Source organism: Coregonus lavaretus (assembly GCF_964263955.1).
Source record: "Coregonus lavaretus genome assembly, chromosome: 25".
NCBI classification, from domain to species: Eukaryota; Metazoa; Chordata; class Actinopteri; order Salmoniformes; family Salmonidae; genus Coregonus; species Coregonus lavaretus.
The window spans coordinates 29,599,990-29,613,676 of NC_140012.1; the positions used below are offsets into that span (position 1 = coordinate 29,599,990).

General features: G+C 42.6%; 1 protein-coding gene across 1 annotated transcript in view; it reads right to left on the reverse strand.

The window, feature by feature from the left end:
• LOC311100729 (rho GTPase-activating protein 27-like) overlaps positions 1–13,687 on the reverse strand; it is a 41,118-nt gene that overhangs the window by 25,681 nt on the left and 1,750 nt on the right. The window contains exon 3 of the mRNA XM_084141690.1: positions 12,806–13,622. Within this exon, the coding sequence (XP_083997816.1) occupies positions 12,806–13,622 (817 nt within the window). The remainder of the gene's footprint in view (positions 1–12,805; positions 13,623–13,687) is intronic.

Consider the following 13,687-nt stretch of genomic DNA (forward strand, 5'->3'; position numbering starts at 1 on the left):
CAGCTACACTAGCTACCACAGGACTGAACTGACAGGAGCTGAGGCAGGCAGGCACACACACACCGCAGTGCGCACACACACCAATGACAGAGACGCCTCGGAAAGGAGAACTGCCTACTCTGTTACAATGACAGTGGGAGGGGGGGTGTTTCAGAGGGAGGGAGGCAGAGAGAGAGCGGCAGAGAGAGAGCGGGAGGCAGAGAGAGAGCGGGAGGCAGAGCGAGAGCGGGAGGCAGAGAGAGAGTGGGAGGCAGAGAGAGAGAGAGAGAGGCAGAGAGAGAGAGAAGGCAGATAGAGGGAGGACATGTCATTTGAACCCACTTCCTTTCGGTCTTACCAATGATGAAAAAGGAAATGTCGGCATGGAAACAAAGCTTTAGGAGAGTGCATTCCTTTTACTCAAGTGGTGAATTAGATTAATTGGCGAGGAAGCCAGGACAGAACTAAGAGGATACTGAAAAAAACCTCTCTGGGTTTATCCATTTCCCAGAAAGAAGGAACTTTAGCTAGACCACTGTACTCACAAAAGTCATGGTTTGACTGTTATAACTCTGGTTTGGGTTATATCTCCTTCTCTTTGTGAAGCAGTCTTTAAATTAACATTAGAACGTCTGTAATCAGCCTGAAAGTAAACGATAACAGTTCAAATCGGACTACTACTATGGTTTCCAAATCAAATGACAACAAATGTTTAAGAATTGCTTGACAAATGTACACAGAAAAGTACAATTGTGCACTGTGTAGAGGAGAAATGTACACATTTCAATGGACAACGTTGCTGTAAAACTAGGAGGAACCCAGTGTAGCTGAAGCTCAGAATGCAGAGTTGGTGAGTGCTTGACTTGAGACAGGAAACTTTAGTGAAGGGACAGTTGCTCAACAATCACTTCCTTCCAGGCAGGATCAGACTGTTCACAGATCAGACAGTTGTACAGTTGAAGTTGGAAGTTTACATACATCTTAGCCAAATACATTTAAACTCAGTTTTTCACAGTTCCTGACATTTAATCCAACTAAAAATTCCCTGTCTTAGGTCAGTTAGGATCACCACTTTATTTTAAGAATGTGAAATGTCAGAATAATAGTAGAGAGAATGATTTATTTCAGGTTTTATTTATTTCATCACATTCCCAGTGGGTCAGAAGTTTACATACACTTAATTAGTATTTGGAAGCATTGCCTTTAAATTGTTTAACTTGGGTCAAACGTTTCGGGTAGCCTTCCACAAGCTTCCCACAATAAGTTGGGTGAATTTTGGCCTATTCCTCCTGACAGAGCTGGTGAAACTGAGTCAGGTTTGTAGGCCTCATTGCTCGCACACGCTTTTTCAGTTCTGCCCACAAATGTTCTATAGGATTGAGGTCAGGGCTTTGTGATGGCCACTCCAATACCTTGACTTTGTTGTCATTTAGCCATTTTGCCACAACTTTGGAAGTATGCTTGGGGTCATTGTCCATTTGGAAGACCCATTTGTGACCAAGCTTTAACTTCCTGACTGATGTCTTGAGATGTTGCTTCAATATATCCACATAATTTTCCTTCCTCATGATGCCATCTATTTTGTGAAGTGCACCAGTCCCTCCTGCAGCAAAGCACCCCCACAGCATGATACTACCACCCCCGTGCTTCACGGTTGAGATGGTGTTCTTCGGCTTGCAAGCACCCCCTTTTTCCTCCAAACATAACGATGGTCATTATGGCCAAACATTTCTATTTTTGTTTCATCAGGCCAGAGGAAATTTTTCCAAAAAGTACAATCTTTGTCCCCATGTGCTGTTGCAAACTGTAGTCTAGCTTTTTTATGCCGGTTTTGGAGCGGCCTTTCAGGTTATGTCGATATAGGACTCGTTTTACTGTGGATATAGATACTTTTGTGCCGGTTTCCTCCAGCATCTTCACAAGGTCCTTTGCTGTTGTTCTGGGATTGATTTGCACCTAAGAATGTTCATCTCTAGGAGAGAGAACGCGTCTACTTCCTGAGCGCTATGACGGCGGCGTGGTCCCATGGTGTTTATACTTGCGTACTATTGTTTGTACAGATGAACGTGGTACCTTCAGGCGTTTGGAAATTGCTCCTAAGGATGAACCAATTTTTTTTCTGAGGTCTTGGCTGATTTCTTTTGATTTTCCTATGATGTCAAGCAAAGAGGCACTGAGTTTGAAGATAGGCCTTGAAATACATTCACAAGTACACCTCCAATTGACTCAAATGATGTCAATTAGCCTAACAGAAGCTTCTAAAGCCATGACATCATTTTCTGGAATTTTCCAAGCTGTTTAAAGGCACAGTCAACTTAGTGTATGTAAACGTCTGACCCACTGGAATTGTGATACAGTGAATTATAAGTGAAATAATCTGTCTGTAAACAATTGATGGACAAAGTAAATGTCGTAACCGACTTGCCAAAACTATAGTTTGTTAACAAGACATTTGTGGAGTGGTTGAAAAACAAGTTTTAATGACTCCAACCTAAGTGTATGTAAACTTCGGACTTCAACTGTAGGTAGCCTAGTGGTTAAGAGTGTTGGGCCAGTAACCAAAAAGTTGCTGGTTCGAATATCCGAGCCAACTAGGTGAAAAATCTGTCTGTGCCCTTGAGCAAGGCACTTAACCCTAATTGCTCCTGTAAGTCACTCTGGATAAATGACTAAAATGTCAAATGTAAATGAAAAACATTGGTTTTAGCTAGAGTAAGCCGAAATGTAGCACCATAACATCCATACTATCACAACTAATAGTATCATAATACGTATCATACCACCGCAACTAATAGCATCATCATAATTCATCAACCAATAGTATAATGATAACACCCCAACCAAGTGTCATGATAACACACCAACCAATAGTATCATAACACACCAACCAATAGTATCACAACACCCCAACCAATAGTATTATAACACACCAACCAATAGTATCATAACACACCAACCAATCGTATCACAACACACCAACCAATTGTATCATAACACACCAACCAATTGTATCACAACACACCAACCAATAGTATCACAACACACCAACCAATAGTATCATAACACACCAACCAATATAGTGGTTGGTGTACAATAGTAGCACTACATCTCCATCAATGACTGCAGTGTGTTTCAGATTCAGGCTGGAGGTTGCGGTTGACATTTTGAATAGTTGTTGTTGTTGTTTACATCCATTGGCTTTGATGCACCAAGCAGGAATATTATCTGCAGTAAACATCAGAGCTGCCACGTGTCAACCAGTTGGCAAGACAGCAGAAACAGACTGGCACCCTGGCTAATACAGTTCCTGGAACATCCCAAATATTTCACCTATATTAGGCACCTGGGCACAAGGTGTTTTGTTATTCAAATGTGCCCGGGCCAGCAGCCTCACACACTATGCTTATGCTATTATGTAAGCACAGAGGAGGCCTGTATTTCAGACTCACAAACAAGGACCTGAGAGGACGACACACTTCATTGATGCAGACAGATAACTTACCAATGGATATGGCCCATAAAAATTCAAGTAATTTAATTCATTAATTTTTAAAAAGTTTGTCAAAGATCATATATCCTCTGTTTTGTGAGTGTTTCAAAATGAAATTCCAACTAAAAGAGATGTTGGCATCTTTCAAAAGATCTTTGGGACGTTGGTCCTATTGAGACATGAAAACATTGGACCGACATCGACATCTCTAGTTTGGATGATCAAGGCTATATATAGACAGACAGTAGTCAGTATTCAATCAAAACTTTCAGGGAAGGGTTTTCCCACCAAAAATCTCTAATCAAACGCATGCATTCTTTTTGACAGTAAATGTAATTAGAAACTGACAGTGCTTTTTATTTATTTTATTTAACCTTTATTTAACCAGGTAAGCCAGTTGAGAACAAGTTCTCATTTACAACTGCGACCTGGCCAAGATAAAGCAAAGCAGTGCGATAAAAACAACAACACAGTGTTACATATGGGGTAAAACAAAACATAAAGTCAAAAATACAACACAAAATATATATACAGTGTGTGCAAATGTAGCAAGTTATGGAGGTAAGGCAATAAATAGGCCATAGTGCAAAATAATTACAATTAGTATTAACACTGGAATGATAGATGTGCAAGAGATGATGTGCAAATAGAGATACTGTGGTGCAAATTAGCAAAATAAATAACAATATGGGGATGAGGTAGTTGAGTGGGCTAATTTCAGAAGGGCTGTGTACAGGTGCAGTGATCGGTAAGGTGCTCTGACAAGTGATGCTTAAAGTTAGTGAGGTTATTCCCTAAAAAGTGCACTACTTTCAAATGGCACCCTATTCCCTACATAGTGCACTACTTTTGATCAAAGACCAATGGTACAGTGTAAGTGAAGGCTACAGTTACAAGACATGTAAGATGATGCAATTCAGACACTAAGGCTCAGACACACCAATAACGGTTGCTGGCAAAAGAGTGAAAGCGAAGCACTGCAGAAGAGGAAACATTGTTATGATGTTGAACTAGCTCCTGAAGGAGACGATTGCAATATTTTGCCCTAAAGGAGAAAAACTCTCTCATACTGTAGCCTTGAGCAATGCTATGAAGCTGCAATCTGCCTGATTACTTAACCGCTTTAGCAATCATCCAATCAAACAATGGGGAAGCAAATTGGGGCCCAAATCACACCACAAAAACAGTCGGCCTATTGAATGAGTCTGACTCCTCCCCCGTTACATCACTCCTCATGGCCCAGAATCCTGGATTACCCCAGAGAATGCAGTGTGGAATTCTAGTTCTACCTCCTACAATCTACATACAGTACAGCACAGCACACCAGCCTTATCACGTCCCTACCTATCTCCTCACTTCACTTTACCTCAGGCCAGGCTGACTGACACTTTATTGACGCTCTTCTGACTGCACCCTGAGGCAGAAAACCAGCTCCAGTATGATCTGCAGGCAAAAAGAGCTCTCGAACATAGATATTCTAGAAAATAGATGGAACATAGATATGTATACAAAAGAGAGAAGACATAGTAATCTCTGAATATACAGTGGTGTTCTGAAACATTATAAGAACCCAATAGTCAACGATACGGGTTAACAACTGCTGCCCAAGAATGCCTGCAGTACTGTACACAGTAAAACCACTTAGCTAAAATGCATATTTACTTAAGGTATGCAGATATCAGGAGCTTTGATAGCCAAGTCCCAAGCAGTTAATGAACATAGAATATGTAAAAAATTAATAAAATAAAAACATGCATCAAGACGACATGAAAGACAATATGATTATTTGACCAAGGAGACAAGATACTTGAGACATTGGCTGTGTTTAGACAGGCAGCCCCATTCTGATATTTTTTTCCCACTAATTGTTCTTTTGACCAATCACATCAGATCTTTTCACATCAGATATTTTTCAGCACTGATCTGATTGGTCAAAAGACCAATTAGTGAAAAAAAAAGATCAGAATTGGGTTGCCTGTGTAAATGCAGCCATTGAATAGTATCTTTACAACTGAGGAGCAGTCAATTGGAGCCTCTAGAGGAGACACAACAAGTACAGAGAAAAATGATGACTTTCCACCTCCCACTCAAGTAGTGTGTGTGTTTACCAAAGCTATAAATCTAGTGAAGTATGCATGAACATGAAGATATCAACACTATTACTATCCTTTTTCACATTAATATTTTGTTTATTACATTTAAGTCATTTAGCAGACGCTCTTATCCAGAGTGACTTACAGTTAGTGAGTGCATTCATTATTTTTTTTATATATTTTTTTCATACTGGCCCCCCGTGGGAATCGAACCCACAACCCTGGCGTTGCAAACGCCATGCTCTACCAACTGAGCTACATCCCTGCCGGCCATTCCCTCCCCTACCCTGGATGACGCTGGGCCAATTGTGCGCCGTCGCATGGGTCTCCCGGTCGCGGCCGGCCTGGATTCGAACCAGGAGCTCTAGTGGCACAGCTAGCAATGCGATGCAGTGCCTTAGACCACTGCGCCACTGCGTTTATAACAATAGTTAAGGAATTGCTGAATAAATTGATCATATAAGCAATGCATTCCTACATTAACTTTCATGTCAACTGAGTTCATTTTTATTTAACTAGGATAGTCCACTCCACTCGATAGTCCAACCATTTTCCACAGAGTCTCGGGATCATGACATCACGTGTTAGCCTAAATGTTGGATTCATCTAAACGTATTCACCCATCCTTACTCTCAAATAACCTCCCCATGATTTCAGTTAAGAAGCCATGCCTAGCATGTGTCCCAAATGACCCCCTATTCTCATTGTAGTGCACTGTTTTTGAACCCTATGGGCTCCAGTAGTGATACGAGCTGTTGCTCTGGTTCACACACTAGTACCAATAAACCAAGACTAACCACTCACACTAGCAAGGCTAAATGACCACAATAAAACATAATATCCCTGAGCAGCACAGCTATAATGGAAGGCCAACAGCTTCAATTGAATATGAAAACATCTCACTCACAGATAGTCCCAAATGGCACCATATTTCCTTTAAAGTGCACTACTTTTGACCAGGGCCCATAGGGCTCTGGTCAAAAGTAGTAAGTAAAGTAAAGTGCACCATATAGGGAATGGGGTGCCATTTGGGCCAGTGTTGCTGCTGAGGAGGGGAACAATCAGACAATGGATTGACCTGTATGTCCTTTCCCTGAACAACACGTTACCCGGTGTTCTATTCTGTCAGAGAGCAGGAACAGATGAGAGTTTCCTTGCATGTGATTTTAGTCTGCAGAACAGAGCAACATACAACAGCTGCTGTATTGTCTGTCTGTAGGTTATGTTGTGATCTGTTCAGACTCAGAAGCTGTCTGTTCAGGGTTCCCAGTGCCTCTCGAAGTCCCAGTCCTAGTCCCAATCACAGCACGGGAGAATGGACACACACACAAACAAAAGTGCACACACACAGTCAGCTGAAACGACAGCGCACCCTGTCAAAACCACAAAGGGGTTGAGATACTGTATGTTGAGTCGAAAATACGTGTTGGCATCTCTTTCAAAAGATCTTTGGGACATTGGTCCTATTGAGACATGAAAACATTGGACCGACATCAACATCTCTAGTTTGGATGATCAAGGCTATAGACAGACAGTGGTCAGTATTCAATGAAAACTTTCAGGGAAGGGCTTTCCCATCAAAAATCTCTGATCAAACACATGCATTCTTTTTGACAGTAAATTTAATTAGAAACTGACAGTGCTTATTTTAACCTTCATGGGGCTTCTGCTTAGCTCTAAATATTATATGAAGGACTGCATCCCAAATGGCACCCTATTCCCTAAAAAGTGCACTACTTTCAAATCGCACCCTATTCCCTAAAAAGTGCACTACTTTTGGTACCAAATGGCACCCTATTCCCTACATAGTGTACTACTTTTGATCAAAGACCTATGGTACAGTGTAAGTGAAGGCTACAGTTACAAGACATGTAAGATGATGCAATTCAGACACAACAATAAGTGCAGAACAGCCCTAGGTTCTGTCCCAAATGGAACCTTCTATTCCCTTTATAGTGCACACATTTTGACCATAGCCCTATGGGCCCTGGTCAAAAGTACTGCACTAAATAGGGAATAGGGTGCCATTTGGAACACTTCCCTTGTTGCTGCATATCAGGGGTGCCACAGGGCCATTTATTGCCACTCATCCAGAACAGCTTAGCCAACTAACCATATCAGATGAATCAAAGGTATGTACACTGAACAAATATATAAGAGCAACATGTAGTGTTGGTCCCATGTTTCATGAGCTGAAATAAAATATCCCAGACATTTTCCAGACGCACAAAAAGGTAATTTCTCTCACATGTTTTGCACAAATTTGATTACATTCCTGTTAGTGAGCATTTCTTATTTGCCAAGATAATCCATCCACCTGACAGGTGTGGCATATCAAGAAGCTGATTAAACAGCTTGATCATTACACAGGTGCACCTTGTGCTGGGGACAATAAAAGGCCACTACAATGTGCAGTTTTGTCACACAACACAATGCCACAGATGTCTCAAGTTGTGAGGGAAAGTGCAATTGGCATGCTGACTGCAGGAATGTCCATCAGAGCTGTTGCCAGAGAATGTAATGTTCATTTCTCTACCATAAGCCACCTCCAACGTCGTTTTAGAGAACTTGGCAGTACTTCCAACCGGCCTCACAACCACAGACCACGTGTATGGTGTCATGTGGGCGAGCAGTTTGCTGATGTCAACGTTGTGAACAGAGTGCCCCATGGTGGCGGTGGGGTTATGGTATGGGCAGGCATAAGCTACGGACAACGAACACAATTGCATTTTATCGATGGCAATTTGAATGCACAGAGATACCGTCACAAGATTCTTAGGCCCATTGTCGTGCCATTCATCCGCTGCCATCACCTCAAGTTTCTGCATGGTAATGCACGGCCCCATGTCTCAAGGATCTGTACACAATTCCTGGAAGCTGAAAATGTCCCAGTTCTTCCATGGCCTGCATACTCACCAGACATGTCACCCATTCAGCATGTTTGGGATGCTGTTCCAGTTCCTGCACATATCCAGCAACTTCGCACAGCCATTGAAGACGAGTGGGACAACATTCCACAGGCCACAATCAACAGCCTGATCAACTCTATGCAAAGGAGAAGTGTCACACTGCATGAGGCAAATGGTGGTCACACCAGATACTGATTGGTTTACTGATCCACGCCCCAACTGTTTTTTATTTTTAAAGGTATCTGTGAACATTTGAACATCATGAAGAACGATCTGGCCTTAATGGCCATGTACTCTTATAATCTCCACCTAGCAAAGCCAGAAAAGGACTGGCAACCCTCCAGAGTCTGGTTCCTCTCTAGGTTTTTTCCTAGGTTCCTGCCTTTCTAGGGAGTTTCTCTTAGCCACCGTGCTTCTACATCTGCATTGCTTGCTGTTTGAGGTTTTAGGCTGGGTTTCTGTATAAGCACTTTGTGACATCTGCTTATGTAAAAAATGCTCTATAAATACATTTGATTTGATTTGACCAACAGATGCATATCTGTATTCCCAGTCATGTGAATTCCATAGATTAGGGCCTAATGAATTTATTTCAATTCACTGATTTCCATATATGAACCGTAACTCAGTAAAATCTTTGAAATTGTTGCGTTTATATTTTTGTTCAGTATATTTACCTAGAGGGCTTCAATTCAGGAAGCAATGGAACTAGCCTACAGTACATGTCATGTACAGATAGAATGAGCAAAGATTTGAGAATGACCTAAATGTGAGCTTGATTGCCAGTGTGCACAGCCTATACACACACTGCATGGCATGGCTGGCACTGCCACCTAACCTAAGCCCTAGCTAGCTGCTTCTTCTGCATTAAACTCTAAACCTCCACACATTACCATGGAGACGGGACCTCCATTGTGGGGAAGTGGGGCTCAACTTGAGAGGTCCTCGCACCTCCACATGAGTTGCAGCTTTCTGCGTCCTAAATGGCACCCTATGCCCTATACAGTTCATTGCTTTTAGTAGTGCAATACATAGGGAATAGGGTGCCATTTGGGAAGTAGGCTCTGTGTCCCGACAGACAGGGGAAAGTGAGGAGGTCATTCATTCCACTGAGGAGGATTGTTGAGAGCCACAAACCAGATCTCTGCCTTTCTGTAATTTAGGGATAGCTTATTATGGTAAAACCGATTTTAGAAAATAAACCAATATCTGCTGTGGCTTTATCTAAGCTTTTTAAATACCCATTCACTTTAATCGGAATAGATATACACGTTTCAGTTTGCAAACTAGATCAAGTTCTGTTATAGCAATGTAGGCCTACTATACAGGCTACTTTCCTACTGTCAAACTTTGCAAACTAGTTTAGTCAGCAATCTGAATGTTTTCACATTGCCACGCGCAACAATGTAATAACTTTAAAATCGTGAGTGGAGCTCATAAAATGTACCTAATATATAGGCTACTCCGAGATGGATACAAATTGTTCCATGCTTGACTGTACATCCTGATACTAGAAGCGGCATACGTCACTTTACCTCCGAACAGGTGAACCAACGATGACAGCGGACTCGCGGAAAGTTTCAGGTTTCTCTGAAAAACTATGTTGCGCCTGTCAAACCAACCAACTCTATTCAATGTAATTTGCATTCGCTAAAGTTTCATATTTTTTATGGTTGGATAATTCTCGTCAATGTCACGGGTGCTCTGGCAACGTGCAGCAGCTGGAAGCAACTACAACCAGCCGTTTGGGAGTGGTTGGTTTGTCCGTAGCCTAAATGTCTGATTAACTCTTTCCTTTCTGGTTACAGTAGGAAGCCTATCTATTCGAACCAGCAGAATGAACCTGTTATGTGGTTGCCCCAACAACTCTCCGCTAACCCCGACACACATTCACTAAAGTAAAAATAATGACTTAAGAGGTAGAAAGAGGATACCACTTTTGGGAAATCTGACAGATACCTATAAATGTTCCAATCAAATTGCATAGGTCCATACGCACCTAACAGTGATTTGGTCCCGCATAACGTATTCCAGACAGTTGCACCAACCTGACCAGATAGAACACTAGAATCAGCTGGTCTGGACCCTACAGTTGCATTCTAGGGGCACCCCTTACCCCGTTGGACTGGCACACAAAATGGTGTGTGTGTATTCATATGTAGATGAGCTGGCATAGAATAATGAATTTAGCCTACTACAGCCAATATATGCTATGCTATGTTAGGAATCTTTCCATACATTAGCAGGGATTTTACCATCTCATGCATGTCTTATGGATAAATTTTTTTATGGATAAACCAAGTTAACAGCACAACTTTCAACCGAACACACTGCATTCTGTTAACGACATTCTCACCATGTATCGTTAATGCAGATCACAAGGCTCTCTTACTGAAAACATATTTTCACTCATGTTTTTGGATCCCAGAAGGTAATACAGCATTTCTCTGAATGTGATAGTTTGTGATTCATTAGCTGAGTCCTGTAGACCACATGACCTTTTGGGAAATCTGACAGAAGTCATACACCTAGTTCTCATCTGTGACTGTGATTCATTGTGTGAGTCCCAATTTGCACCCTATTCCCCTATATAGGGCACTACTTTTGACCAGGGCCTCTGGTCAAAAGTAGTGTACTGTATAGGGAATAGGGTGCCATTTGGGATGTAAGCATTGAGTACAGTAATAATTCCTCTATGAATCATGGAACAAATCAGACCTCTCCTTTTCTTAAAATAAATACAACAGGGTTACTACAATGAAGGGTTCATGACTGGTGCAATAACAACTACCTCACACTCAACATCAACAAAACAAAATAACTGCTAATTGATTTCCGGAGGAAGGCAGACCCAGTGAGACACCTAGTCCTGGATGGTGAAGAGAGAGTGGGGAGTTAAGTACCTGGGAACCATCATGGACAGCACACTCTCTTTTAATGCCAACACTAAGAACATCAATAAAAAATGCCAACAATGACTGTACCTCCATCGCAGACCGAGACAACCGAATGTTAACACCCGGATACTCTCCAACTACTACACCTGCCATATAGAGAGAGTGTGCCGACTTTCTGTCAGTGGCTAATAAGGGTATCCTCAGGCGGACTGTGAATCTAGGGTCCAAGCTCTGCGGGCTGCAGTACAGGGGGCTTCAGGGCCTCTATGATAAACAGGCAAGGAACAAGGCCAAATGCATCATAGAGGACCCCACACACAATCTTGCCCAATGTTTAAGGGTCCCACTGTTCAGTAAGAATAGGAGCAAGGCAAGTTTCACTCCATCAGCCATCAGGCTGCTGAACAGTGGGACATAGGACAGATGCATGCCCAATAAACAGTCAGATAGTAGGCAGCAGTGACTTTGAATATGTGGAAATGTTTACTGACTTTCCAGTTTTCCATACTGCATGTACTACTGAACAAAAATCTAAACGCAAAATGTAAAGTGTTGGGCCCAACATTTTCCAGATGCACAAAAAGCTTATTTCTCTCAGATTTTGTGCACAAATTAGTTTATATTCCTGTTATTGAGCATTTCTCTTTTGCCAAGATAATCCATCCACCTGACAGGTGTAGCATATCAAGAAGCTGATTAAACAGCATGATCGTTACACAGGTGCACCTTGTGCTGCGGACAATAAAAGGCTCAGACTCACACAACACAATGCCACAGATGCATGCTGACTGCAGGAATGTCCACCAGAGCTGTTGCCAGAGAATTGAATGTTCATTTCTCTACCACAAGCCACCTCCAACGTCGATTTACAGAAATTGGCAGTACGTCCAACCGGCCTCACAACCGCAAACCACATGTACGGCTTTGTATTGGCAAGCGGTTTTCTGTCAATGTTGTGAACAGAGTGCCCCGTGGTGGCGGTGAGATTATGATATGGGCAGGCATAAGCTACAGACAACGAACACAATTGCATTTTATCTATGGCAATTTGACTGCAGAGATAGTGACGAGATCCTGAGGCCCATTGTCGTGCCATTCATCCGACTCCATCATCTCATGTTTTAGCATGATAATCAACAGCCGGATCAACTCTATGCGAAGGAGATGTGTTGCGCTGCATGAGGCAAATGGTGGACACACCAGATACTGACTGGTTTTCTGATTCTACCATTACTTTACAGTGCCCTCTGGTTTCAGAAGTTAGTAATAACAACAGTTATTTCCATTGAAGTGCAAATCACATACTTTACAAATAGCCATATATTAATCAATATAAAGTCAAATAAAATACTTGCTTATTATGAATGTATGTAGGATGTTACGCATGTCTACAGTGATCAATCAATCAATAAATCAATCACTGACTCTCAATCTTACCTGATCCGAAGGAGAAGGGGCTGTAACATCAATCGGACCACACGTTTGATCCAGGCTCTGCTGTTGTTCTGCTGGTGTTTTCATTGCAACCAGAGATCCAGCCAGTTCTGTTCCCACTATGTCTGTCAACTCTGAGCGTGGTATATCTGATATAGTCTCATAGATATTGGAGTCCTGATATAAATGAGATTGCCCACTAGGATCCCCTGCTAGTGTTTTCATCATCCGGCCGTCTGAGTTCTGCTGTTCAACTGGATCCTTGATAAGCAGAAGAGGGCTTGACTGCAACTGGGGAAGTCCACTTGTGGGCTCGGGTGGGACAAGGAGCTTTAGGGAAGGGTGCTGCAGCAAATCACCAAGGCCTGGAGCGTCTGAGGCTGAGGTGAATGAGACACCTGGAGCTAAACTATGCCTCTTCAGATCACATGGCGGAATATCTCTAGTCTCGTTGTTTGAGGTCTGCAGTCCCACCATTGTCTTCACGTGCTCATACTGCTTGATATCATCGATGTCTTGTGAGACCCCAAACGCGGACTTCCTGTGAGTGGAAAGTGATCTCGCAGAGTGATCCGTGGACACGTGGACCCTCATCACAGCGCTTGGCCTTTGACCTTTGTTAGACATCTTCAGTGGCTCACAGTCAGTTGTTGCCTGCGGGGATGTGTGACTCTGAGACCCAGGATCGGTGAGGTCCAGTGGGCCCTGGGTCTCCAGAGAGAGCTCCCTCACATACTTTGCAGGGATGTAGAAGGGCTTGGTGCCCTGGTCCTTCCGGACGTGCCACCAGTGGTCGTTGGTCCTGGAGACCAGTATGTACCTGTGAACATTACAGGCCCAAAGAGGCAATGTAAACAATGTGTTTGGGCTGTGCAAAACAGTGTG